The following is a 27,725-nucleotide window of genomic DNA, read 5'->3' as shown; positions in this document are numbered from 1 at the left end:
AGAAAATGATAACAACATTTACCAAGCACATATGCTATGCCAGGCCCTGGGCTACATATCTCTCAAAGATTATTCAGTTTACATTTCCACACCACGATGAGGTAGGTGATGAAGAATCCACGCCTGGGAAGAGTTAAGAAACCCACCAGTTAATAAGTAGCTGGGCTGAGCACAAGCCAGGCAGTCTGATAGCAGTTCCACAGCTATGGAAGAAATCTGAGCTCTTCAGAAGAAAAATGTTACCGAAAGAACAGCTTCTCAGCTCAAAAATTATTTTAAGTAAATCTGCTCTGTCTTATATTAATTCATATACATATGTTACAAAATGTCCATTCTTCCCAAGTGCCACAGTTCTGAAAACTAATCACTGGTACTTTATCTGTCATTTCTTATCTGAGATGATTTCCAAATAGAATTCACTGGTGTAGGCAGGTGTTGTTTTCTTCATGAGAGGAAGACACAAAGGTCATTGGAAACTGTGATCTGACCAAGATGATGGAGTGACAGCCCCCAAACCTTGAGTTGGCACAATTTGCCAAACCCCACCATATCTCGACTCCCAAAGATCTCATAAAACTTCATCCAATGTTTATTCAAGGGCATTGTTTTTCATTAAAAAATAAACGACTTTCAGTATCATATAACTTAGGACCTGTAGTTTCACAGATACAGTTACCTCTAATTAGATAAGCCTTAGTGTTTTCCAGCATTCATTTGTTCTGTATTATGCACAGACTTCTCCATTCATCACAGGAAGACCAACATGTTAGTTATCTACTTGTCTCTTTTCTAAAGACAGTTTTGTGCCCATACTGCAAGAGAGGACACAGTACCCATACCTACATTTCATCCATTCAGATGTGAACGTAGGGTTCCCTTGAGCCTCATTTATTAAGGTTGAACAGAGTAAGCCTGCACCTGTCCACTAGAGGTCAAGATCAGCAAATTGAGACTGTAATCACAATCCACTTGAAAACATCACACCACACTTTCGAGCATTTCTCCATTTCCAAAGCAGCACTTTTTCATGGTTTTACTGAAGTTCTAAATGGTTTTAAGATGCTAGTATAAAAGCAATCACTTTTTATTTTTGTATTTATAATACACACACCCCTTTGTGTTGGAATTCACAAAAAAATTACCCAAAGAAATTTGAAAAAGAATATGTATAAATAAAAAATCTCTTAATGTATAAAGGAGAAAAATATTTGAGTGTGAAAACAAGATTGAGGAAACAGGTGAAGAAGGAAAAACAGATTTGTCCATTTAATTTTATCACTCATCGGGCCCTGTATTCTGGATACTCAGGTAGAGAACACAATCTAGATTTTTTTTTTTTCCATATGAAATCTCCTCCTAAACACTTTCTTTTCTTTTTCTTTCTTTCTTTTTTTTTTTTTTTTTTTTTTTTTGAGACAGGGTCTCACTCTGTCATCCAGGCTGGAGTGCAGTGGCGCAATCTCGGCTGACAGCAGCCTCTGCGTCCCAGGTTCAAGCAATTCTCCTCCCTCAGACCCCCGAGTAGCTGGGATTACGGGCGCCCACCACCACGTCCAGCTAATTTTTGTATTTTTAGTAGAGACGGGGTTTTACCATGTTGGCCAAGCTGGTCTTGAACTCCTGACCTCAGGTGATCCACCTGCCTTGGCCTCCCAAAGTCCTGGGATTACAGGCGTGAGGCACTGTGCCCGGCCTACTCCTAAACACTTTCTAAAGTTTCAGATGTGGCAAATTTTCAGTTTTCTAACTTTAGTGAAAAATACCACTCTGCATTCTTTTAAATATCTAATTGTACTTATAGCAGCTACAAAAGTGTATTTTATCTTAAAATGCAGACTTTTCAAGAGGAACTATTTTAGAATTACCTGTTTTTGCTAGACAGCCGTGGCACATTTTAAAAAGCACTTATAAAGATATCTGATCTTATTACCTTTGGAAAGTATTTTGATTACAAACACACACACACACACACACACGCGGTTTTAGTTATGTCTGAGACAGACTATCAAGGAAATGGTAAATGATATAATGTTGATAAATGATGGAAAGCTCGGCTATCCAATTCCTATTACACTTCCACTTTTTCTGGAAAAAGGCAGAAAAGCTGGCAAGAAGAAATCAACGGTCTGAATGGGTGAGGGGATTCTAGAAAAAAAACATAGTTACTATAAATGTTACAATGTCCTGGCCTGGATTAATTTCTTCTAGAGAACTAAGAGTCTCCAGATAAAGTCTCTGCTGGTTGTCATCAGAGGTGCTGAGGCAAATGAAAGGCAGGCTAGAAGACCAGAGAGAGGCGATTCTCATCTTTAAACAAGGGGAGTCAGGTGGTCCCACAACCTGCAGACTGATGAACTTGACATCATCCTGGACAGCATTCTGGGATGGATGATTAAAGGTAGGGCCTGTGAGTATTTAGGGGAAAAAGTGTAATCTCCAAGAACCAGCATGGGTTCACCAAGAATAATTCATGTCAGATTAATCTTATTTTTCGTAGAATAAGTGGGAGATTGTGGAAATATGTGAAGCAATCTAGATTTTAGAAGGACAAGCAGTAAGGGTTTCATGACTTTTTTGTGGGTAGACAGGAGAAATAAATACAAATGAATTAATTATTCGTTCATTTAACAAATATTGGGTTGGTGCAAAATTGTGGTTTTTGACATTAGAAGTAATGGCGAAAACTGCAACGTTGCACCAACCTAATAAATACCTGCTCTGTATTAAGCACTATACTAGGCATTGAGGATAAAACAGCAAATGATAGATATGGTCTCTGTCCTCAGTTTCTCAAGAGGGACAGTCAAGACCCAAAAGCCCAAATAAATAACATATGCGCAAGTTTTTTGTAATACAGACGATAAAGAAAACAGAGGCAGGGCAGAGATAAGAGAATGGGGGGGGGGCAATCTCCTTTAAATAGCATGAGCAGGTCTCTCTGAGGAGGAGGCACTTAAGCTCAGGTGTAAAGAATGAAAGGAATCTACCTTGCTACAAGGAACAGTGGGAAGAGGACAGTTTCAGGAGGGGTAGCATGTGCAAAAGCCCAGAGGTGGGAAAGATATTGCAATAAGGAGCTTTGAAAGACGGCCAGCGTGTCAGGAGAGTGGCGAGTAAGGGGGATAGTTGTACTAGATTAAAGTTGGAGAAATCGGCAGGGGCACTCCCCAAATAAACTGGAGAAGATGAATGAAGGAGATTCTAGTGGCCAGTTCTTTCAACTCTTTTACCAATGGTTTAGAATCCATTTTTATCAGTTATGTATAGCCGATTGTTTTGAAATACAATAAAAGAGAACAAAGCATTGAAAGAAATGTTAATTTGGTTGACAAAATTAGAATCCAAAGAGCAAAGTATAATCGATCAGCGCTTAGGCTCTGGTCTCAGACCAGTGTTTGAAATCTAGCTCCAATATTCTCTCTATGGCCTTGGACAAGTTATCTAATCCCTCTAAGCCAGGTATCCAAGACAATATAAAGGCTGGCACAGTGGCTCACACCTGTAATCCCAGCACTTTGGGAGGCCAAGGTGGGCGGATCACCTGAGGTCAGGAGTTCGAGACCAGCCTGGCCAACATACTGAAACTCCATTTCTGTTAAAAATACAAAAATTAGCCGGGCATGGTGGTGCGTGCCTGTAATCCCAATTACTAGGGAGGCTGAGGTGGAAGAATCTCTTGAACCTGGGAGGCAGAGGTTGCAAGTGAGCCAAGATCACACCACTGCACTCCAGACTGGACGACGGAGCGAGACTCCATCTCAAAAAATAAAAATAAACATAAAAATAAAAAATAAAAAAGTATAGGATGAGACCCAGGCAGCTCAGTTAAATCTTCTGTATTACACAATAATCTGCCTATTGCATCAAGTTATATGTGGCTCGCTTGGTGATCGGGAAACTACTGTGGCAACTTTCCCCCAGAATTATTGTAAGTACATTGCCCAGCCTCTGACAGAATTGTTTATAGACCAAATGTGGGCCCTTATATTTATTTTGCTTATATCACCAATAAACTGTACGGCCTCTCAAATTATCTGTTTGAAGGGTTGAGAAACTTAGCATAGCTAAATTCTAGAAATTAATTTTAGCCTTTCAGTTCTGTTCTCATCATTGGGAAAGAAATTGCTAAAAGTTAACACAATATTTTAAAGACACAATTTGTAAATTTATATCATTCAGTATTGGAATTACTATACCCAAATATTTCTCTATTCCTTTAGTGCCATTAAAATTTAATGCTGTTGCAATTACACCCAAGGGTACTTAAAAATACTTTTTAAATTAGGTGCAAAGCTTTAAAGTATTCAAGTTCGGCCTGGCACGGTGGCTCACGCCTGTAATCCCAGCACACTGGGAGGCCAAGGTGGGCAGATCACGAGGTCAGGAGATAGAGACCATCCTGGCTAACATGGTGAAACCCCGTCTCTACTAAAAATACAAAACATTAGCCGGGCGTGGTGGCGGGCGCCTGTAGTCCCAGTTACTCGGGAGGCTGAAGCAGGAGAATGGCGTGAACCCGGGAGGCAGAGCTTGCAGTGAGCCGGGATAGCACCATTACACTCCAGCCTGGGTGACAGAGCGAGACTCCGTCTCAAAAAAAACAAAAACAAAACAACAACAACAACAAAAAATTAAGTATTCAAGTTCAATTTTAAAAAATGACTTGAAGAGTTAAGAAAAGCACAATAAATTTAAAATAATTCACCCTTTGTAAATTAAAGGAAATAAAATGTTAGGTAGGATTAAGGGCATGATTATTTATATATTAAAGACAGGTAAGAAGAAATTAAACCATTCAGTGTAATGACAGATTTACATTAGGTAAAAGACAAAAACAACCCTAAAATCTTGGGTTGCCAGCTGGGAAGGAATATTCAGTAAAAATACCCAGAAAAAGAAATGTCAGGCAGTAATGCTATATATTTCTAAATATACTACTACTAAGCAACAAAAGTTCAAAACAGGCCGGGTGCAGTGGCTCACGCCTGTAATCCTAGCACTTTGGGAGGCCGAGGTGGGTGGATTGCCCGAGCTCAGGAGTTTGAGACCAGCCTGGCCAACATGGTGAAACCCCGTCTCTACTAAAATGCAAAAAATTAGCCGGGCGTGGTGGTGCGCGCCTGTAGTCCCAGCTACCTGGAGGCTGAGGCACGAGAATTGCTTGAACCTGGGAGGCAGAGGTTGCAGTGAGCCGAGATCATGCCACTGCGCTCCAGGGTGGGCGACAGAGGGAGACTCTGTCTCCAAAAAAATAAAAATAAATTTAAAAAATTCAAAGCAGTTTTCATACTTAGTATAATTGAGAAATGAGAAAAACTACATCAATTATAATAGTGTTTTGGGGATTAAATTCAGTAACTCCCTCTTAAGATTTAAGGTTGTGCCACCTCTTCTTAGCATTTTTGTCAAGTAAAAGTTTTTTTGATGTTGCTTTAACTTTTTTTCATGTTCCTATTTTCTCTACTTAAGCAGAGTTAGCAGTGATAGTTTTCCTTATTTAATCACATCTTATATGTTTTGCATTAAAATATGCCTTTTAAAATGTTATCCATAATTAAAATGTTATCCATAGAAAAGTTATCCTATTTTCTCTAATGTAAGCATAGTTAGTAGTGATGATTTCCTTATTTGATCGAATATTTACTTTTTGTATTAAAATGTCTTTTAAAATGTTATCCATAATTGGATATCCATAATATCCAATATACATGTCTTACTTTACTGTAAACTTATTACTTTACTGTTGGCTTATCATTTGCTTAAATTTGGAGAAACTATGACTTATTTAACTAGAAGTCTCCTAGGCACGCATACTGCTTGCTTTTCCTTACTGAAAATTATGCTGATTTTTCTTCTGCATGTGCTCCTGTTTGATTCCAGTGCTAGCGACCTGATCTAGGCAAATTTCACAGGACTTCCTAACTCCAATCCCTCTTGGTTATAGGCTGTCTTACAGCTGCTGCCATAATTTCTAATTCTTCCTTGCTGCAGAGCCTAGATAATTTCAGACTGTTCAGTCCAGCGTATGCTACAAGCACCTGATTCCTCCACCTCAATCCTGCCCCTCTTCTCTTGCTACCTGCCTCTCTTACTTCTGCACCGGGCCTCTCCATCATCTTCTGCTAAATGAAATTCTCATTCTTGTAATAAAAGAAACCCAATACCTTTCCAATCATCCCTACTCCACTTTTTACTTAATTACTTATTTCCATATATTCTCATAACCATACATTTATATATTTGCCTACCTCCCCACCAGTTTATAAACTTAGTAAAGAGTCTTAATCTTCTACTGAAATCCTATTTCAAAAAAATCCTTCAGTAACTGACTCAAGATGTACAACTTTATCTTTTATGTGATTTTTTTAAACTGTTAAAAATACATGAAAAAAAAAAAAAAGAAACGGAATGTACCAAATATTCATAGCTGTTACCTCTGGAAAATTTCAAAATGGGAGTTGGAAGGGGCAGGAGTAGGGTTGGTCATAGTAATGTACCTCAATACATACCCGTTACCTAAAACGGTGACTGGCACATGGTCTTCAATTAATATTTGTGGAATGAATGGTCAGAGTCTAAATGTTCAGTTAACAGTATGAATGTTTTCTGGTAAGTTCTTTTATAATCTTTAGTACTTCTTAAATATTCCATAACGAACTTGGATTTATCATATAAAAACTCACACTAAAAAAGATACACAAGCAAATCTGACATGGAAAGCATGACAACCAAATTTGACACGGATAAAGTTTTAAGATTCAGCGCAAGGTTTGATCCCAGTATCTTAAAACTTTTTGGAAGACAAGTCCTCTATTGAAAGCAGACAGCTTTTAAAAACATCTAATGATACAGAATCTTGAATTGACAAACTAAATGTTGTCATAATTATTTCCTCCAAAGAAATTCTTAATCTCATGCAAAATACCTAGCTGTTGCATCCTGTTCTGTGGCTTCAAATACTATCAATATAGTGATTCCCCATTTCATTTTTAATATTTTTTTAGAGACAGGAGCTGGCTCTGTCTCAAGTGATCCTCCTGCCTCAGCCTCTCAAGTAGCTGAGACTACAGGCGCATGGCAACCCACCCAGCTAATTTTTATTTTGTAGAGATGAGGTCTTGCTACATTGCCCAGGCTGGTCTCAAAATCTGGGGCTCAAGTGATTCTTCTGCCTTGGCCTCCCAAAAGTGCTGAGGTTACAGGTGTCAGCCACCATGCCTGGCCTAGTGATTCCACATTTTAATTTTCTCCCCTAAACTCTACACTCATATGTCCAACTGCCTACTACACAATGTCTCTGTTAGAATTATTAATAGGAATCTCAAAACTCAATTATGTTCAAGGCAGGATTTGATTTATACCCTCCAATTTGCTCCTCCATTGGTTTTCTTAAATCGCAGTTAATGGCAGCACCACCCCTCTCACACCAAACATTGGAGTCATCTTTTGATCTTTTTCTTCTTCTTCACATCTAATCCATCACCAAGTCTTATCAGCTCTACCACTAAAACATACCCCAATTCTGACTTCTCCCCATGACTATCACCCCGGTCCAAGGTCCCACCATCTCTCACCTGGATGACTATAAAAGTCTTCCTTACCTTGTTCCTCTAGTCTTTTCTCCACTGACCAGTGAAATTTACAACACACCACACATCCCCTTTGCTTAAAACTCTCCAGTGGCTTCTCATCACACTCAAAACAACATCCTAAATCCCTCACTGTAGGTGCATAGCCCTAAATGGTCAGGCTCTTGCCAATCTCTAGAACTTCATCACCTACTATTCTCCTCCACTCAATGGACTTACCTTACCGGCATTCTTTATTTCTCAGCAAATAATTCCATTTGTGCTTTGGGGACTAGTTTTATTGTTCTCTTCATCTCAAACGTTTGTTCTTTGATCTTGGTCTAATTTTCTTATCATTCAAGCTTACGAACCTATAAAATTGTGCCCCAGTCCCTCCACCACCATATTCTGCCTCATTTTACTCATAGCTTTGGAAATTACCATTTCATTGCTGTCTTATCTACTATAATTCAATAAACTCCGGAAGGCAGTAAAGCTTTGTCTTGTACCCCAATGTACACCCAATACTTAAAATAGTGAGTGGCACATGGGTCTTCAATAAATATTTGTTGACTGCATGGCTGAAGAGAGTCTTAATGTTCAATCAAGCATCCAGGGCATGAAAACAAAACAATTGCTCCAACTCATCTACACTTTGCAATAGCAACCTCTCCTCCCATCCCCAACAAATAACCAGCTACCTCCCACAAAATTTCCACCCCAAACCTCTTTAGAATATACTATTTTAAAAGTCTATGTTCTGGATCAGCTGTTGCAAAATTATACAACAAAACCAGAGCCTCAAATATATGTAGCTTTTATGCACATGGGCCAAGCAGCATGCCCTCTTTGGAACTTTCTTACCCTCAAGTCAGCCCTTGGTATACATTTCTATCTAATTTCATCTAAGTAAAACTGTATGTGCTGGGGTACAGGTAAGCAAACAAATCAGTGCTATTTGCTTTATGTTAACACTGTCAAAGGCGGACCTGGTTCTGTATCCTTCTTAGGAGGGTCCTATGGCCAGGAGCGGTGGCTCACGCCTGTAATCCCAGCACTTTGGGAGGCTGAGGTGGGCAGATCCCCTGAGGTCAGGAGTTCAAGACCAGTCTGGTCAACATGGTGAAACCCCGTCACTACTAAAAATACAAAAATTAGCCGGCCGTGGTGGTGGGCACCTGTAATCCCAGCTGCTCAGTAGGCTGAGGCAGGAGAATCATTTGAACCTAGAAGGCAGAGGTTGCAGTAAGCCAAGATCGGGCCACTGCACTCCAGCCTGGGTGACAAGAGTGAGACTCTTGTTACCAAAAAAAAAAAAAAAAAAAAAAAAGGAGGGTCCTGATTCAATCACAGGCTCTTTGGCTCGACTAAAAAGCAGTATTTGCTATAAAAATAAGAGATCTAAGACCAGTCTCAGTAAAACTTACCAAATTAGTGCTTAATGCCGAGAGAAAAGAAAGATTTGAAATAAACATAAATAGCAACCAGATCAAAATGTGAAATAAAAAAAATCTTAAGCTTTGGATTTTGTCAAATTCCAAATTCCAAAAAGCTTAAAATTCAAGTATCAGTTCTTATGGTTCCGGCCATTACAAACCTTATGTAAACATGAGAGCTAAAAACAGATTGGTGTGTGGAGAATGATTATAATGATTATTTGGGCCCAAGTTTTGTCTAAGAAACATAAATTTAATGATAATTCTTAGTAACTATTTAATCCAAGCTGTTTTGCTTCCAATATTTTGTACTGTGTTTAGCCAGAAAAGAAAATACAGATGAACGCTTTCTCTTTGTAAGGTGACTATATTATAAACAAGGCTAAAGTAGCAAGACTAAACTTTTAGTGCAGATAATAAAATTTGAATAGTACAAGAATACTCTTCAGGTAGTATCTATAGGATAAGATCTCTAAATGTTTTTGTATCAGGTGGCAATGCCATCTAAAGTAATATTAACAACATAAATGTATATATGTGCATACATACACACACATATAGGCGAAGGGAGAGGGGTGTGTGTGTGTGTGTGTGTGTGTGTGTGTGTGTGTAAGAGAATGAAGAGAATGAGTAAGAATGGGTACAAATCAAAGCAACCTTTTCTTGGGTTAATTATTTCAACTATAAAGATGTATCTCAACTTCTAAAGAAATTCCTGGTTTGTATTTAAATGCACTTTAAAAAGACCATAACACACTCAAATTTAGTTGACAGGCTACAATGGGATTCAGAAAAGGACACAGTGAATATAGACTTAGGTGCAAGTTCATGCTGGTGATTTTTGTTTTTGAAAATGTAAGCCACTAATATTTTAAGAAAAAAATTTAAACCAAAAATTGCATATTATTATACACAAACTGAAACATAAGTGACTTTTAGCACAGTGTATACATGCTTACATAAACTCAAACACATTTAAAACAATTTCCATTTAACATATGAAAGTTTTGAAATACATAAAAGCATTAATACTTTCTATAAAACTACAGTTAGAACATCAATTTGCTACAAGCATATAAAAACATCAAGTGCTTTCTTGGAGTTTCAAGTTTCCTCTCTAAAACACAATCTTGCTCACATATATAGTCCTTTTCCAATAATCAGTATGAACTTTTTGTTTCTCAAGAGGTTTATTTTCCAGGTACATTATAAGCTCAAGAAAACAGACCCAACAATTATGCGATATAATTATGTCATAACAACTTAATTGCACATAATGCTTTAAAGTAGGTTTGGATGAAGTTCTCAAACACTTTGGTATATGATCTTCAGGGACTTTAATTAGAAACAACAGAAATTCTAAGTCCCTTCAATCCCCATTTTGCTTTAAAATGGACAAGTCTTTGGTTAAAGTTCTACATTTTGGGCATTTATTTTTAATTAAGATGGTCCCCAAACCAATAAATGGTACTGATGTATTACAAATTCACAAGACTTCATTTAACCTGCTTCTGATGCAGTGGGAGGTTACAGATACTCATTTACTATAATATGTCATTGGATAGTTTCAATCTTTCACTTATAAGCAGAGAAATCAAAAGATTTATTACTTCTCTGTCAGTTTTCTGTTATAACCTAAACTGTACAGTAATTTGCAGTAACTATACTGCTCCACAGTATATATATGACTGATAAGATGTAGAGCATTAAATTTAGAGTTAGCTTATTTTGATAAGTCAATATTAGACTGTACAGTAAGTCTGCATTAACTATGAAAAGGTTGTTAGTTAATGCTTATTTAAAAACCCCAAACCATTCCATTTACAAGAGAAATTGTTGCAAATGTATAAAACAGCAGATATACAAGGAGAACACCAAACATACTTTATTAGCACAAAAAAAGCAGCCATAACAAGGCACAGCAAGCAGAAACATACATTAGCAGTCAAAGGGTTAGTGTTGCATACAAATATAGCTCTTCTTTTTTGTAGCCTTGGCAATAGCCATAGGGATGTAACATAACATTCTGTAGCAGCAGGTAAGGAAACTATGGAGCACTCACCAGTGGTACAGAGCACATTAACAAAAAGACACAAGAATGGATTCGGCTACTGTAGTGCAAAATGTCTAGGACAGAACTGTAAATTCAGTTCAGTTACTAAGAAGCAAACACTAGAACTTGATATAACTTCCAAAAGAGCTCACTCAAGTAGTAGTACATATTATTCTAAGTGACAAAAAGGTGCTAAGTAAAGTTATTTACAGATATAATGGTTGTACAGTACCTTTTAAATCTGCAATTTAGGTTTCAGATTTTCCATTAAGAATTAACTGCACTGAAATTCTATAAATTATACTTAAGCAATTCAGCTATGAGAGTTTACAAAAAAGAGACAAATTCTGCCATCCAAATTATTAATTACAGTTCAACAATATCTCAACATCAGCAACCATTGTAGTTACTATTATCTGACTTGTTTGGGCATCTTCTAGTGTCATGTACTTCATGGTTCACAAAATCATCCTGGGCATAGGAACAGATCCAACTTTTAGGAAACAACAATTAGACTGCACATCAACTTAAAAAAAAAAATCACACGCAAGACTACATTGCAGCAGCTATTCCAAACGCCTACGTTAAAGCACTCATTTAAAAAATTAATACCTAGGGCCTTTCAATAAAATTCTACTACTAGCTTTGTAAGTCTGAAATTTTAAGAATGACTATTTAGAAAATCTGGTTTACTTAACAGTACCTTTTGCAGAAGAGAAAAGGCGTCTGATTATAAACTACATCAACACGTAAGTGAACTGCACTATGCCCTTGTGGCCAGAAAATTGCATTTTTTTCTAAAAGGAAGGCAGTCTTTTATTCTTTTTGGACTTCCAAAGCTTGATTTATAGTAACTACAAACATCACTATTTTTGGAAGGTTATAGAAAAACTCTTAGAAAAAATAATTTCAAACATTAGTCACACTGTTGAAATACTCATCCAATATTAATAATTTGTTCTTCAGTAAGAAATAGAATTCTTCATAACAAATGCCCCAGAGTTGCCTCACTCAAATACTACAGCCATTAAAAACCAAACTGTTAGCGAAATCGGCAAAATGTTTTTGTAGTCTTACTTAACACCTGTAGCTCTATCCTCTGGTGTTCCAATAGGCACCATGTTTATCTGAATAAGTAACAGCAGGTCGCATCTGACAGATACTAACACTAAGCTTACATACTGTATGAAAAAGCCTAACACTGCTACGTGTGCTTGCTATAGGTGTACTGTCTGATGCACATGAAAGCGGACCTAGTTAACACCCTTTGGGGACCGGAAAGTTTACTTTGCCTTGACTGGTTCTCGTTCTAACCAGCGAACTCTAACTTTTTGTTTATAATGATACTCTTTTAAAAAATCCTGTAACATTGAGGGTAGAGGGAGCCCATCAATTCCATCATACGTAGTGCACCTGCAGATTACCGCGCGACAGATATACTGCAGGCTAAAAGGAAAAGTCCTATTTAGTGATATAGTAAGCAATGGTTCAAAAAACATGCACGAACTGGGATCTTTATAATGTTCTAAAAGTCCTGTTACAGTGGAGGAGTGAAATACACAGGGGTCATGGGCATCGAAACTAAAGTTGTGATTCCACTGCTCAATTCGGGCATGCAGGGATCTGTTGTAGCGGCGGAAGCTCACAGAGAAGAGGTAGTCCTCTTGCGCAGAGTCCCTGAGCAAAAACGTGCCTTCAGGTTTCCCTTCGAGAAGGGCTTCTGCTTCATAACGGTCCATCACTCCCCAGTAACAGGGATTCCCTGTAATTTGAAGCAAATCAGGCACGAGGCAGTGTATGTAATCAATCTGTGTGTGGACTTTCCAAGCTCCCTGTCTGCTAACATGGGTATGGCTGTCTCCAGATATCTGACGCTGCTTCTGCCTCCGTGACTGCAAACACAGGGTGGTTGTATCCTCTTCCGAGTCACAATTAGCTTGTGGAATTGCAGAACTGTCCCCACTTATTTCAGTCATTCCAGGAGCTAACTTTGGTCCCAGTTTATATAATGGATTAACCTGTGCAGTAGCTTCAAATGTATGTATTTGTGCATTGGGAGGGGGATCAACCCCTTCTTCAATACTAAGCCGCCTTCTCTCTCTAAGCCTATCTTCTTCATCTTCTGTAGAAACCAAAGATGGATCAAATGTATCAAAAAATGTTGAATGTGGGCTCACAGGAGCTGTATGCTGTTTAATCAAATGCCATTTTTGGGCTAAATCTGAGCCAGCAGGAAATGGGCATTTCTCAAGCATTAATTCAGACAGATGGATTTTTCTTTTATTGGAAAAGAGAGGCTTTGACTGCTTGCTGTAAGTTCTCATGGGAAAACACAAGCCCACAGTATCCTGCAACCTCTGTCTCAGAGAGCGACTTCCTACAGTTCTGCTGGAAACACTGTCCATGTCGTGTACAGAACTTACGCCGTAGCGCCTCTCTCTCCTTTGAAGTCCACTTCGAGTTCTACCAAACTTCTTATCAGCATCCAATGAACTCTGGGTCTTTGTAGAACAGGAATGTTTTTTCTTCCCACCCCATGGAGCATGTCGAGAGTAGGAATCTCTTCGTGCAAGTCTTGTTCCTGGGGTAACACAAGAATCATTATCCTTTTCGATGCTTATTTCAACAATTTGAGGGATTTCTGTGGCACAATTTTGATTTCTCCTTGAAGAATTCTTTGAAGGGCTTAATCCCAGTTGTAAGGCAACATTTTCTCTTAAGGGACTGCTTTGTTGCTGAGGAGTTGAGTCTCCTATGCTGATGTTTTTCTCTCTGACAGACAAACATCTGTTGGAGTTCATGTCCACATTTTCACTACGGCTTCCTCCCTCATGACCGAAGAGATTCTGACACCTGTATTTGAAGTTATTCCACATTTTCCCCACTTTATCCATTGATTATAAAATCTAAAGACAAAACAGGAAAAAGAGAAAAATAAATTAATCAGAGTAGCATGTGAAGGTAGCTAAGGCAGTGCCCACGTCCCTTTCCATTCGGAATTTCAGTGATACTGGCCAAGAGTTCATCTACACTGCCCTGCTGAAGTGATGAGGTGTGTGTTCTGTTGGGCAGCAGGAAGGCCACCGGGCCTTTTAGGCACTGACCTTGTTCAAGCCAGTCCTTACTTCCCATTTCCTTTCAGGCAGAATATTCTGAACTCAGGTGAAAGGAAATAAACACTCTTAAACTCTGGTTTCTTTTTCCCGTGCTTCAACCTGTCTCCTTAACTTGAATATTACAAAGGCAAAATATGTTCCATATTGTTGAAACACATTTGTATTCAACTTTTCAAAAGTTATAACCAGGACCACATTTTGTAACACATTAAAATTAGTTCAAAAACCTTTCATTAGTAGCAATCTTCCCAATTTCACTTAACCAGTTCCTTGCAATTCTAAGGTTTACAGGTTCATCACTTGTGAAAAACCCGTATCTTCCCTCCCACCCTGTAATGCATCAAATTTATCCATGATTTTGAAGAAGCAGTTTGAGTAGAAAAGAAAGAAAAATAATGTAATATTTAGGAAAGGTGTCTTTTTTTTTTTTTTTTTTTGAGAAGTCGTCTTGCTCTGTTGTCCAGGCTGGAGTGCAATGGTGAGATCTCGGCTCACTGCAACCTCCATCTCCCAGATTCAAATGATTCTCCTGCCTCGGCCTCCCGAGTAGCTGGGATTACAGGCATGCACCACCACGCCTGGCTAATTTTTGTATTTTTAGTAGAGACGGGATTTCACCATGTTGGTCAGGCTGGTCTTGAACTCCTGACCTCAGGTGATCCACTGGCCTTGGCCTTCCAAAGTGCTGGAATTACAGGTGTGAGCCACCATGCCCGGCCAGGAAAGGTGTCTTAAGCTTTCCAATTCTTAATCCTGGAAGAGTTTGGAAATTATAATAGAGTAATAGAAAGAAAGGCTATACTACTATAGTAATCACAAAAACAAAAACCAAAAACATACAATTTGGCATCTTCTTGTTCCTTAAAAAAAATCTAGGCTGGGCATGATGGCTCACACCTGTAATCCCAGCACATTGGGAGGCCGAGGCAGGTGGATCATGAGGTCAGGAGATCGAGACCATCCTGGCTAACACGGTGAAACTCTGTCTCTACTAAAAATACAAAACATTAGCCGGGCGTGGTGGCGGGCACCTGTAGTCCCAGCTACTCGGGAGGCTGAGGCAGGAGAATGGCATGAACCTGGGAAGCAGAGTTTGCATTGAGCCAAGATTGCGCCACTGCAGTCCAGCTTGGGTGACAGAGCGAGACTCTGTCTCAAAAAAAAAAAAAAGAAAAAAAAAAACTAAAGCAGTGTATGACACTTTACAAATAAATTCTTTTAAGACTACAATATCAACAGGCACACTGTCTAGTTCAGTAACTACAAATCAACATTAGAAGAAATGGAAAAACCTAAACTTAAAATTCAATTGGTTTTGTCACATTATGATAGCAGAAAACTTTGGCTGATCTTGAACTTTGACTAGTTATTTTTGTCATAAACTCTTATATTTTCAAGAAGTTGACTATGAATAAGAGAATAACAGAGAATAAACTTTCTTAGAATGAACTGTAGGTCTTCCCATTAGTTTCTCACAGAAAGGGCTCTTGACTAATGGAAACACAACATAGAAAATTAATATCCATGATATCATAAAATGTACTTTCAGATGATTTAATTCTTTATTAAAAGCACACTGTCAGGCACATATGAAGTTTGCACAGTAGTTGGCATCTATTATAATAAAATGTATTAGACAGAACTGTTAAATCTCAGCAAAGTCTATTTTAGAACACGGCCTCCTCTGTCTTGCAAAAATCTTTCTCGTAAGCCTTTTTATGAGGTTTATGCCATTTGAACTTCACGTGCCTTGTTATCATTTATTCTTCTTCTTAAATTAAGATTTCAGTTCCTTGCCCATAGTCCTGTTAATACAGCCGAATTCCTGCCATATTCTTGGTGACTCCATTGTCTTTGTAGATGTTCTCTTCCAATATCCTAGCCCCTTTCTATCCTGGTTTCTTCTCATTTATTTTAAAGTTAGTTTTTATTTTTACCTAATTCACATATTTGTAGTTTGAAGGTCAAATACCACCACAAGACTCTTAACAAAAAATAGCACCACCACCCACCATGTGACTACTAGAAAATTTAAAATTAACATGTGACTCAGGTTACATTTGTATTGAACATTACTGATGTACAGCAAGGGCCGGCAAACCAAAGTCTGAAGGCCAAATCTGGCCCCTGGCCTGTTTTTGAAAGGATCCCAGCTCAGAAAAATTTTTACATTTTTAAAGGGATTAAAAAAACATACACACACAAAGAACATTTGACAGAGACCACATGTAGTCTGCAAAGCCTAAAATATTTTCTATTTAGCCCCTTTCAGAAAAAGTTTACTGACCCTACTCTACCTATTTGAGATAAACCACATCACTCTAGACACTAGAAGAGCCGTATTCAAGAAGTTCAAGAATTTAACTCTCTTCTCTGTGTTTATAAATTTTGTAGCTATCTAAAGATACTTCTCTGACAAGCAAATTATACCCAAAAAATAACTTTTAAAAAGTGACCTAACCTAAAACCACTCATCTCTTTATATAGCTCTTTATAAGTTGTATGAATTAGTATGATACGCAGAGAACATCTGCACTTGCCAAGGCACAAAAGGCAGTTTCTAACACTGAACCCTCCGGTTCAGTTTCACAGAGCATGAAATTTAGTTATTTCTGTATTCTTATTCTGGAGCATGTTATCAGATTGTGTCTCACTCCATGGAGAAAGACAGTTGATTTTTCTTGACATGTGAAATGTGATGTGGGCAGTTTTAATATCAGGAAGGAAAAAATACTGACAGTAATTCATAGACTAGTCGACATAACAATCAGGAAGGCATTTCAACTATCTTGGTATTAACAATGTCAGATTCAAAGCTCTTTTGTTTGTTTTGTTAAATTTTTAGAAATGTGTTTAGGACAGAGATGAAACCCTTTGAAATCTAAATTACAACTCTATTACTTTATGGTTTTATATAAAATTATACAGGGCTAAAAAGAGTGTAAAATTTCAATTGCACTGATTCTAGAATAAAAGTTTATCATCCATTACAATCTCTTAGATTTCTATACATGCTTAGCTATTTGAAAACTATCCAAAGCAAATTTCTAAAAAGTTATTCTTTCCCCCAAAGAATAATAATTTAAAACTGATTTTATAATGCTTTTGGAAGTTAAATAGCTTTTGTTGAAAAATTATATTTAACTGGATAAGCTACAAATTAGAATTATGGAAAATTAGGTCAAATTCCATCACTAAATTTACATATATAAAAATGAAATAGTACAGTCAATGGCCCTTCTTAATGCCAAGTAGTATCTATTATAAAATTTACACAAAACAAAATAATTGAAATAGTTCCCAGGAGTTTATTTCAATGGGACTTAACCCATGCTTTATGAGAAATAAATTAAGTTTAATGTGCTTTAAGAATACAGTGAGAGAGAACTATTAAACTTACATAATTATAACAGTTATATTCTTAAAATATACAGTTATAACATAACAGTTATATTCTTAACGTTGAATGCCATAAAGAGGAAGAATGTGACAACTCAAATCCTTCCTCTTCTTCAGTCTATCTAGACTTCTTAGCCATAACACCTTTCCATTAGAAAGTCCTTCAGTTACAGTAACAAAAATTGGGACAGGTAGACTGATTAAAAGTATTTCTGTATCAAATTCAGGCACAAGAGGCAGTTTAGGAGACAAGTTCTGATTGATATTTTGGTGGCATTTCGATAATTTTTAGAAAAAGAGAATACATTTGACAGTAAAATTGACCCAGAATTTCAGGAATGTGTGGCTGTCATAGCTATAGCTTCTTAAAAGAATCTAAGAATCACCTGGCTTTTTAAACATGATTTATTTTTGATTGTTATTTACACATCATATTGTGACATGATCAATTATTATCTAATTGAATGGCCATTTATCCTTTATACTGTTATTTAATATTAGGTTGAACTATATAAAATTGCTATTTTGTGGGTAAAACATAAACATATAATTCAACCTCAGAGTTATACTATTACAGTGTACATAATATGTTAATGCAGTAGACCATGTACACTCAAAAAAAAAGGTCGAGCCCTCTAATCTAGTATACCCAGACACTTCTGGTTCCTAGCAGTGAGTTACACTTTTAGTTGTGTTTGGTTCCAAACCTGTTCATACCATTTATATTACTGTAACTGTGTGATTTAATTAAATGTTAAGTAACGTAATGAAGTATGGAAGAGTGGGGAGTTTTATAAAGTTAAATGACTCTGAAATACTCAATAAAAGTGAAATACTTACGCTGCTGAATTAGGTATAGGCCAAGAAAATAGTTCAAAGAAATGGAAAAAATATTGCAAAGATCTATAAGGATTCTAAACTAAGAATTCATCTGAAGAGCCTAAATTCTTGTTCTACTTAAAAAACCCAAACTGGAATCTTACATGATACATTATGGGCATGGCTTCCCCAACACAGATAATATGGATCTACAACAAGTAGACCTACTCTGAAAGAAAAGGCCTTGGCTCCTTCAGAGGTGTTTGAACTGGAGCAACCCCATCTTGAATAGGGCCTGGGTAAAATGAGGCTGAGACCTACTGGGCTGCATTCCTAGGAGGTTAGGCATTCTAAGTCACAGGATAAGACAGGAGGCTGGCACAAGATACAGGTCACAAAGCCCCTTGATAAAACACGATTGTGGTAAGGAAACCAGCTAAAACCCACCAAAACAAGATGACAACCGAAGTAACCTCTGGTTGTCCTCACTGCTCATTATACATTAATTATAATGCATTAGCATGTTAAAAGACACTCCCACCAGCACCATGACAGTTTATAAATGCCAGGGCAATGTCGGGAAGTTACCTTACATGGTCTAAAAAGGGGAGGAACCCTCAGTTCCAGGAATTGCCCACCCCGTTCCTGGAAAACTCATGAATAACCCACCCCTGTTTAGCATATAATCAAGAAATACCATAAGTATACTCAGTCAAGCAGCCCATGCTGCTGCTCTGCCTATGGAGTAACCATTATTTTATTCCTTTGCTTTCTTAATAAACTTGCTTTCTCTTTTCTATATTGACTCACCCTGAATTCTTTCTTGTGCAAGGTCCAAGAACCCTCTCTTGGGGTCTGGATCAAACCCCTTTCCAATAACAGCTCCTTAATCAAAAGACTGGCAAATGAACATAATTATATTCTTAAAATTAGAATAAACTAAAGTATGTATCCCTTCTATGATTTATTGCTTTATTAGACTTTATAGACAACTAGTTCTGACTGAATCAGATAAGAGGCCTTCTTCAACAATCATAATTAAAATTTATAGTAGTAGTACCAGGATTGAGTAGCAAGTAACAAAGTCCTAAAGATAACAGGGAAACGTGACCTAGTTTCAGGGTTGGGGAGCAAGGAAGACTTTTCTGAGGAGGTGATATTTCAAAATTTTATCCTGAAGGATAAGAAGAATCAGGACAATGTTCTATAGGCAGAGGGAACAGCATTTGCAAAGGCCCTGAAGCAGGAATGAGCATGGCATGAACAATGGCTGAAGTTAACACAACCCAGTGAGTGAGGGGAAGTGTGTCAAGATGAAGTCGGAGAGGTAGGCCTCATAATCCGTGATAAGAGAGCAAGGGTGGATGCTGATATGGCACTGAAGACTACCGCAGGAGTCCAAGTAAGCACCCGACTAGGATGGTGACAGTAGAGATGGCTATGAGATGTTCAGATGTCAAATCTATAGAATTGAAGATCAATTGAAAATGAGAAATGAGGAGAGACTGATGTCGCAAATGACACTAGGAGTCTAGCTTAGGCCAATAGATGAATAGAGATGCTGTTTCAGAGAGAGAAAACATGAAATAAAACAGTTTTGTCAGGTAGGGGTTTGAAGAGAGTCAACAAATTGAATTTTTAAAATGTTGCTGTTGTGACTGTCATGGAGATATGTAAGTAAATGCTAATTAGTCCGTTAGTATACATTCATATAATGGAGCACTAGGTAGCAGAAATGATCAACTACAGCTACCTGCATCAATATAAAATGTAACACTCAAAACATAATGCTTAGAGGAAGAAATTATAAGAGATGAATATATCCATTATGAAACAATTTACCTTTTAAACAAGCAAATCCCCAAATATATTGTTTAGGTATACATACATATATAATAAAGATACAAAAGCAAGGGGATGTCAGCAAAGTTAGGATAATGGTTGCCTATTACAGGGAAGGGTAGAGAATTAGAAGAGGCACTCAGAGGCTTCTAAAACAGCAGTCCCCAACCTTTTTGGCACCAGGGACTGGTTTCATGGAAGAAGGTTTCAGGATGAAACTGTTCCACCTCGTATCATCAGGCATTAGTTAAGATTCTCATAAGGAACATGCAACCTAGATCCCCTGTGCGCAGCTCACAACAGGGATGAATCCTATGAGCATCTAATGCTGCCGCTGATTGGACAAGGAGGTAGAGCTCAGGTGGTAATGCCCACTTGCTGGAAAAAAACATAGATTAAAAAACAACAACAACAACAAAACACTGAACTACATAGGTTTCTCTAATGTGGTGCAGGGCTCAGTAAACATTTTCTCTAAAGGGCCAGACAGTAAATGTTTGTTTTTTTTTTAATTTATTATTATTATACTTTAAGTTCTAGGGTACATGTGCATAACGTGCAGGTTTGTTACATATGTATACTTGTGCCATGTTGCTGTGCTGTACCCATCAACTCGTCAGCACCCATCAACTTGTCATTTACATCAGGCATAACCTTCCAATGCAATCCCTCCCCCCTCCCCCCTCCCCATGATAGGCCCCGGTGTGTGATGTTCCCCTTCCCGAGTCCAAGTGATCTCATTGTTCAGTTCCCACCTATGAGTGAGAACATGCGGTGTTTGGTTTTCTGTTCTTGTGATAGTTTGCTAAGAATGATGGTTTCCAGCTGCATCCATGTCCCTACAAAGGACACAAACTCACCCTTTTTTATGGCTGCATAGTATTCCATGGTGTATATGTGCCACATTTTCTTAATCCAGTCTGTCACTGATGGACATTTGGGTTGATTCCAAGTCTTTGCTATTGTGAATAGTGCCGCAATAAACATACGTGTGCATGTGTCTTTATAGCAGCATGATTTATAATCCTTTGGGTATATACCCAGTAATGGGATGGCTGGGTCATATGGTACATCTAGTTCTAGATCTTTGAGGAATTGCCATACTGTTTTCCATAATGGTTGAACTAGTTTACAATCCCACCAACAGTGTAAAAGTGTTCCTATTTCTCCACATCGGGTCACACAGTCTCTATGGCAACTACTGAACTCTGCCACTGTGGCCTGAATGCAGCCATAGGCGACATGCAAGTGAATAAGCATAGCTGCATGTCAATATAACTTTACTTATGGTCAGTGAAACTTAAATTTCATATAATTTTTCCCTTGTCACAAAATATTATTCTTCTGATTTTCATTAACCATTTAAAAATGTAAAATCCATTCTTAGTTCATGGTGGGCTGTACAAAAACAAGTGGTGGGCTAGATTTTGCCCATTCGCCATAGTTTGCCAACCCCTGATGTACTACATAAAACATTTAAGATTATGTTTACCAAATCTAACAGTCATTCTATGGAACAGTTTGAAGATCAGTACTCTAAGAAGATGATCTTAAGTGCATAAAGTAAATGGATGATCAGTAGGGCATAAAGTGATAAAATAGAAAACTTTCTTAGAAAAATAGTACACACACAGAATAACTAAAATACTCCAGAAATACTTTTAAAAATCTAACCCTCATTTTAAGTCCCACCACCTAGAGATAATCACTGTTAATATTTTGGTGAGTATCTTTCCACATGTTCTCTTTTATGCAAAACCTGTACATAATCTTCTCTTACAATAACAATAAAAAAAAAACTCTTCCATGTCTGTGTCTACATTCCTTTTTATTTCTTATAAAGTGTATTTTGTTTTTAAGTAAACTATGTCAGAGATGGAATCAGGCTAGCAAAAGAGATAAACCTCTGGCAATTACATTTTTTAACAGTAAATCTAAGAGTCTTTGAAGTAAGTAATCAAAGAAATAAAACTCTGGAAAAAAGCTGAATCTTGAAAAAAGAGAGTAATAATGATGATAGTAATGGCTGTGATGACAATTTACATTATTGGGGGCTAACAATGTACCAGACTCTGACATAAGCATTTTACTTCTCCCAACAACCCTACGAGTAATAATTATCTCAATTTTATAGATGTAGAAACCCATACATCTGAGAGATTAATAACAACTTGGACTTCAATTTCTTCTATTATTATTTAGTCTATTCAGCTTCTCTCCTCTTTAGTCAATTTTAAAATTGTATATTAATTCTTCTAAGTCCAAGTACTATAGTGTCATTAAGTTGTTTAAAACTTCAGAGAATACATCATTTCCATATTTTGAATTATTGGAGAGCATAAAAAGATGGAATATATCTCAAATTATTATACAAACTCAGCATCACTCCAACATGAAAATTTGACAGAGGTAGCACATGCAGACTCAAAAGAAAATTTCTAGCTTATTCCATTTTAATTGTAATGAAACAATACTCTGACCAAAAGAATCTCAAGTATATTCATGGGCCTACCAACAATGTTTTGGTATCTCTACTCTATATGCCTATCAACTATTAAACCCACAACCCTTTGTGTAGGCCTGTATACCACTCAGAAATGTTCTGGTACTATTGTAACAAATGGTTCTATATTAATAAGCTCTACTGCTTCTCTGAATACTACTTTTAATTATATGGTCAGTTAAGAATGTATTTTGTAATCATATGCCTAATTTCAAGGGATGGAGTTTAATAAGTTCTTATATTTTTCTCTGTACATTAATATAGTGGTCCATTTTTAAAAAGAAGACACAGAACCTAATTAAGAGTCATGTGTTATATAGTCCCTACAATCCTACTCTCCAAAAAAGACAATTTTAGGGCTATTTCTTTTTCTAATTAAAAAAAAAAAAAAGTATTTAATTTTACATTTCCAGTTCCTAAGTTTTATCCATCCACACAATTCTAACTTCTAGTATCATGTAGGAGGACGCACCAGGCCTAGCAGAAATCCTATTCTTAAGCCCAAATCTCTTGTAAGATACTGCCTATGCTTTGCTTAGGGCACCAGAATGAAAAGCGGACAGACAATGAAATAATCAAACACTTGGGAGGCAGGAGCAGAAAGGATGAATTCCAGTATTACCATTTAAGAATGCTAGAACCTTGAATGTCTTTCTTCGTATTTCTGAACCTAAATTTGCCCCTTGGTACAATGAGGATAACATCTACCTTATGGTTTGGATGTGACGATAGAAATAACACACATAAAATGCTTGGCTCGTAGGAGACCCTCAAAAGACAGAGAGGTTTTAAAAATGTTACCAGCATCTAGCATCTTCAGCTTTTCTCTCTTTTAAACATTATCTAGCATCTTCAGCTTTTCTCTCTTTTAAACATTATCTAGCATCTTCAGCTTTTCTCTCTTTTAAAAAACACTTCTTTCAGTTCTTCTGGATCATGCCACAAATGTCATTTTCCTATGTACAGTATCTGCCACAGTGAAAGTTCTATCCATGACTCCAACTTTCACATCATAGCCTAAGAAACGCTATGGAGATTTTCTTATATAATATATCTTATATAATATACTAACAAATATACCATTCATTGAAATGTTTCTTCACTGACTCTACAGCTCATCCACAAAAACTAATGATAGCTAATCTCTGCAGTACTGGGTAAGGTCCAGGAACACAGTCCTTATTCATTTGGAGGGGCTTCTGATTCCTTTTTAGTCTATAAAACACTACCACAATTTAAATTTTGCTCTATAGATACCATACACTAGAGAAGCCTAAAATCCTAATAAGTTATGCTTCATGTTCTTATATAATATATCTTATATAATATACTAACAAATATACCATTCATTGAAATGTTTCTTATTTGGCCAGCATTGCTGGCAGACTGGTATAACACAAATAACATAAGCCTTAGATTTAGCAGGACCTAAAATCAAATTCAAGCTCTCGCTAGCTGTGTAAGAGACCTAAGTCTTGGCCTTTCCAGGATAACATGACATAAGGTAAGAACAACTAAGCATATATAATAGGGCCTCAAAAATGATAGCTTCTGATATACAACCAATCCAAAGCATGTTAATTCATGTTAGTGACAGTAGCAAAAAGTAAGGCTATTTTATGCTAAGGGAAAGATTATTGCTGAGTCAGTTCTGCATTGATATCCCACCTCCAGGGAGACTACTTCTGTTAGCAAACCAACTTAGTAAAGTAAATAACATTTTACTCAGCTTTATAACCAAATGTGACTAGTACTGTCAGCACTGCCTCTACTGATCATGCTTACTACAGCACAGGGCATCAATGCTTCCTACAAATCTCCCTTAACATAAAAGGTAGTTAAATATAAACAAAAAATCCAACAAAGTAAAACAACTCTCAGTTGAGGAATTTAGTAGATAGCTTAATCCAGCAAAGAGTCTCTGATTGGGGGAACTACCTAACAGTGAGCTCATTATGATCCTGCTAATAATTTACAAATAATATTCAGTTACCAATGGTAAGTGAGCAAATGGAATCTGCACCACTTCCTTCTCTAGGGAAGATAACCATTTTATAACCCCAGCAGTTTAAATCAAGTATCACAAGAAATACAAAGACTCTAAGGACTAAAATAATGTTTTGATAATAACAACTTTTTTACTTTTTATCTAAAACTGTTTAGAATACATTTACTAATCTTTAACAAACTTAAAGATACTACTGTCTCCTATGCCAACTTTTAGCTCTAAAAAAAAACTAATGGAAAATAATTTGACAACTTGTAATGAATCCAAGAAAGAAAAAAAAAGAAAGAAACCAATCAGGACAATGTGCACCCCTTTTTGGATCTACCTTCCCTGACACCATAAAAAAAAGGAAAATTTGTCCAGACACAGTGGTTCATGCTTACAATCCCAACACTTTTGGAGGCCGAGGCAGGAGGATCACTTGAGCCCAGGAGTTTAAGATCAGCCTGAGCAACACAGAGAGACCTTGTTTCTACAAAAAATTTTCTAAAATTAGCCAGGCCAGGTGGCACGCATCTGTGGTCCCAGCGACTCAGGAGGCTGAGGTGGGAAGATTGCTGGAACCTGGGAGGCTGAGGCTGCAGTGAGCCAAGATCGCACCACTGCACAACAGCCTGGGTGACAGAGTGAGACTATGTCTCAAAAAAAAAAAAAAAAAAAAAAAAAGAGAAAAGACAATAATGGAAACATCTTAAAATTAGTCTTTAGAAGGATATTTGAGAAGGGTATCAGGAGAAGTAAAGGCAAATAAGGATAACTTTTAATCATGTAAGAAAACTAATGTAAAGAGAAGCATGTTGAACAAAATCAACTAGAAACTTCAAGTAATACAGTTTAGTTTTGGTTTTACCAATTAGCATGTAACATACAAATTTAGTTTTTAGAAGTAGGACAATCAAGAAATCTTTAGTTTATTAACAACTAAAATTAAACATAACCTATCAAAAGCTGAGAAGCTGAAAAGATTTTTAAAATATTCATTTTAACATTTGCTGAGTACCACATGTGGTCAACATGATGATAAAGTTCAAGCTCTCAGATGTGAATATTTAAAGCTCTTTCTCTATGTCTATTTACTCTAAATTCACCTTCGATTTAAGCAAACTTTATTTGCTAGATACCAAGTGCATACTTAGAAACTGCAAATTAGAAGGGCTGGGGATGTGGTAATAGAGGAGCACTACATGTTAAGTACAATGACCACAGCAAGAGAAGACCAAAGAAAACTTAAAAAGTGTAACAGTCCAGGGCCACAGACTACATGGACACATTATGCAAGAATAAAAAAGGGAACACATGGAGACATAAAGATTTAAAAGATAAAAGACCAGTTGGGCACAGTGGCTCATGCCTGTAATTCTTAGCACTTTGGGAGGCCAAGGCAGGCAGATCGCTTGAGCCCAGGAGTTTGAGACCAGCCTGGGCAACAAGGCAAAACCCTACCTCTATATACAAAAGTTAGCCAGGTGTGGTGGTGTGTACGTGTGGTCCCAGTTACTCTGGAGGCTGAGGTGGGAGGATCACTTGAGCCCAGGAGGTCAAGGCTGCAGTGAGTTGTGTCTGTACCACTGCACTCCAGCCTGGCCAACAGAGCAAAACCCTGTCTCAAAAAAAAAAAAAAAAAAAAAAAAGTAAGAGACCAAGACCACTAAGCAAATAAATTTAAAAACTAAGAAGAAATGACTAGATTTTTAGAAAAACATAAATTGCCAAAACTGACTCAAGAAGAAATTAAAAATCAAAAGCCGTTAAAGACTTTGAAACAGTAATTAAAATCCTTGCTGAAGGAAAACGCCAGCCTATGCAAAGTGTTCCAGGCAGAAGAAACAATTCTGTCTAGCAACCTTGATGTGTAATCACTGATGGCCAGAACAAGAGATCAAAAGACATGCAACAGCCAGCTCAATAAGGCAAGAAAAAGGAATAAAGTCATGCAAATTGGAAGAGAAAATAAAACTCCATTTTCTGATGACACAATTGTCTACACAGAAAACCCTAAGGAATCTTAAGAAAGAAAAGTAAATTTTGCAGTTTAGTAGGGTCACAGGATATAAGATCAACACACAAAAATTAATTACATAACTATATGCCATACTAACAACAAACATGTAGAAACCAAAATTAAAAGAGATGCAACAAAAAAATGTAAAGGAGAAGGGCTGATGGGATATTTCTTTCTTTTTTTTTTTTTTTTTTTGAGACAGCATCTCGCTCTGTCACCCAGGCTGGAGTGCAGTGGCATGATCTCGGCTCACTGCAAGCTCTGCCTCCCGGGTTCACGCCATTCTCCTGCCTCAGCCTCCCGAATAGCTGGGACTACAGGCGCCCGCCACCACGCCCAGCTAGTTTTGTATTTTTAGTAGAGACGGGGTTTCACCGTGTTAGCCAGGATGGTCTCCATCTCCTGAACTCGTGATCCGCTCGCCTTGGCCTCCCAAAGTGCTGGGATTACAGGCGTGAACCACTGCGCCTGGCCCTGATGGAATATTGCTATACTCCAAAGGAGAAGATTCAAATGGCAAGAGAGAAAACATGCTAGATATCCTAGAGTTACCACTGTCTTTGTACTTACTCTGGGGAGTGGTGAATAATAAGAATGTGGGTCTATAGTCTACTTCACAGCCATATCAGGCCTATCCCTCCTCTCTATCTCCACTGCCCCCTAACAGGTTCAGTCTTCATCATTTGCATGGATGAATCAGATGCCTAAAGAGTCTACCTTTCTCCACTCTCACTCCCTTCTGGAGCATCCTTCATAATATTGATCCCAGGATTTCAAGCATCAAAAAAAAAAAAAAAAAAATCAAAGTGCTCTGTGTCTGGCTACTTCCTCCACCCTTTAAAAACTGGGAAGAAAAAGTACAGCAAAACAACAGTTAAGGGTACTATAATTTAGGAATATTAAGATAATATAGCTGGAATTATGCCATCTGGAGAATGAAGGTGATCAAATGGTTGTTTTTACATATACAGAGACTCTT

General features: G+C 37.4%; 1 protein-coding gene across 5 annotated transcripts in view; it reads right to left on the bottom strand.

The window, feature by feature from the left end:
• The window catches only part of LOC105464971 (suppressor of cytokine signaling 5), a 111,246-nt gene that overhangs the window by 36,307 nt on the left and 47,214 nt on the right, over window positions 1–27,725 (bottom strand). For 2 of the 5 annotated variants that reach the window (XM_011713143.3, XM_011713141.3), the window contains exon 2: window positions 567–13,963. The exons of 1 other annotated variant lie outside the window; for it this stretch is intronic. In XM_011713143.3, coding sequence (XP_011711445.1) covers window positions 12,341–13,951 — 1,611 coding nt within the window. In that variant the 5' untranslated portion in view covers window positions 13,952–13,963 and the 3' untranslated portion in view covers window positions 567–12,340. Of the gene's footprint in view, window positions 1–566; window positions 13,964–27,725 lie in introns of those variants that run through there. 2 more of the 5 variants (XM_011713142.3, XM_011713144.3) reach the window with 1 other exon arrangement.

The sequence above is a fragment of the Macaca nemestrina genome, chromosome 13 (assembly GCF_043159975.1).
Source record: "Macaca nemestrina isolate mMacNem1 chromosome 13, mMacNem.hap1, whole genome shotgun sequence".
NCBI classification, from domain to species: domain Eukaryota; kingdom Metazoa; phylum Chordata; class Mammalia; order Primates; family Cercopithecidae; genus Macaca; species Macaca nemestrina.
This window is presented reverse-complemented; position numbering and strand designations above follow the sequence as displayed.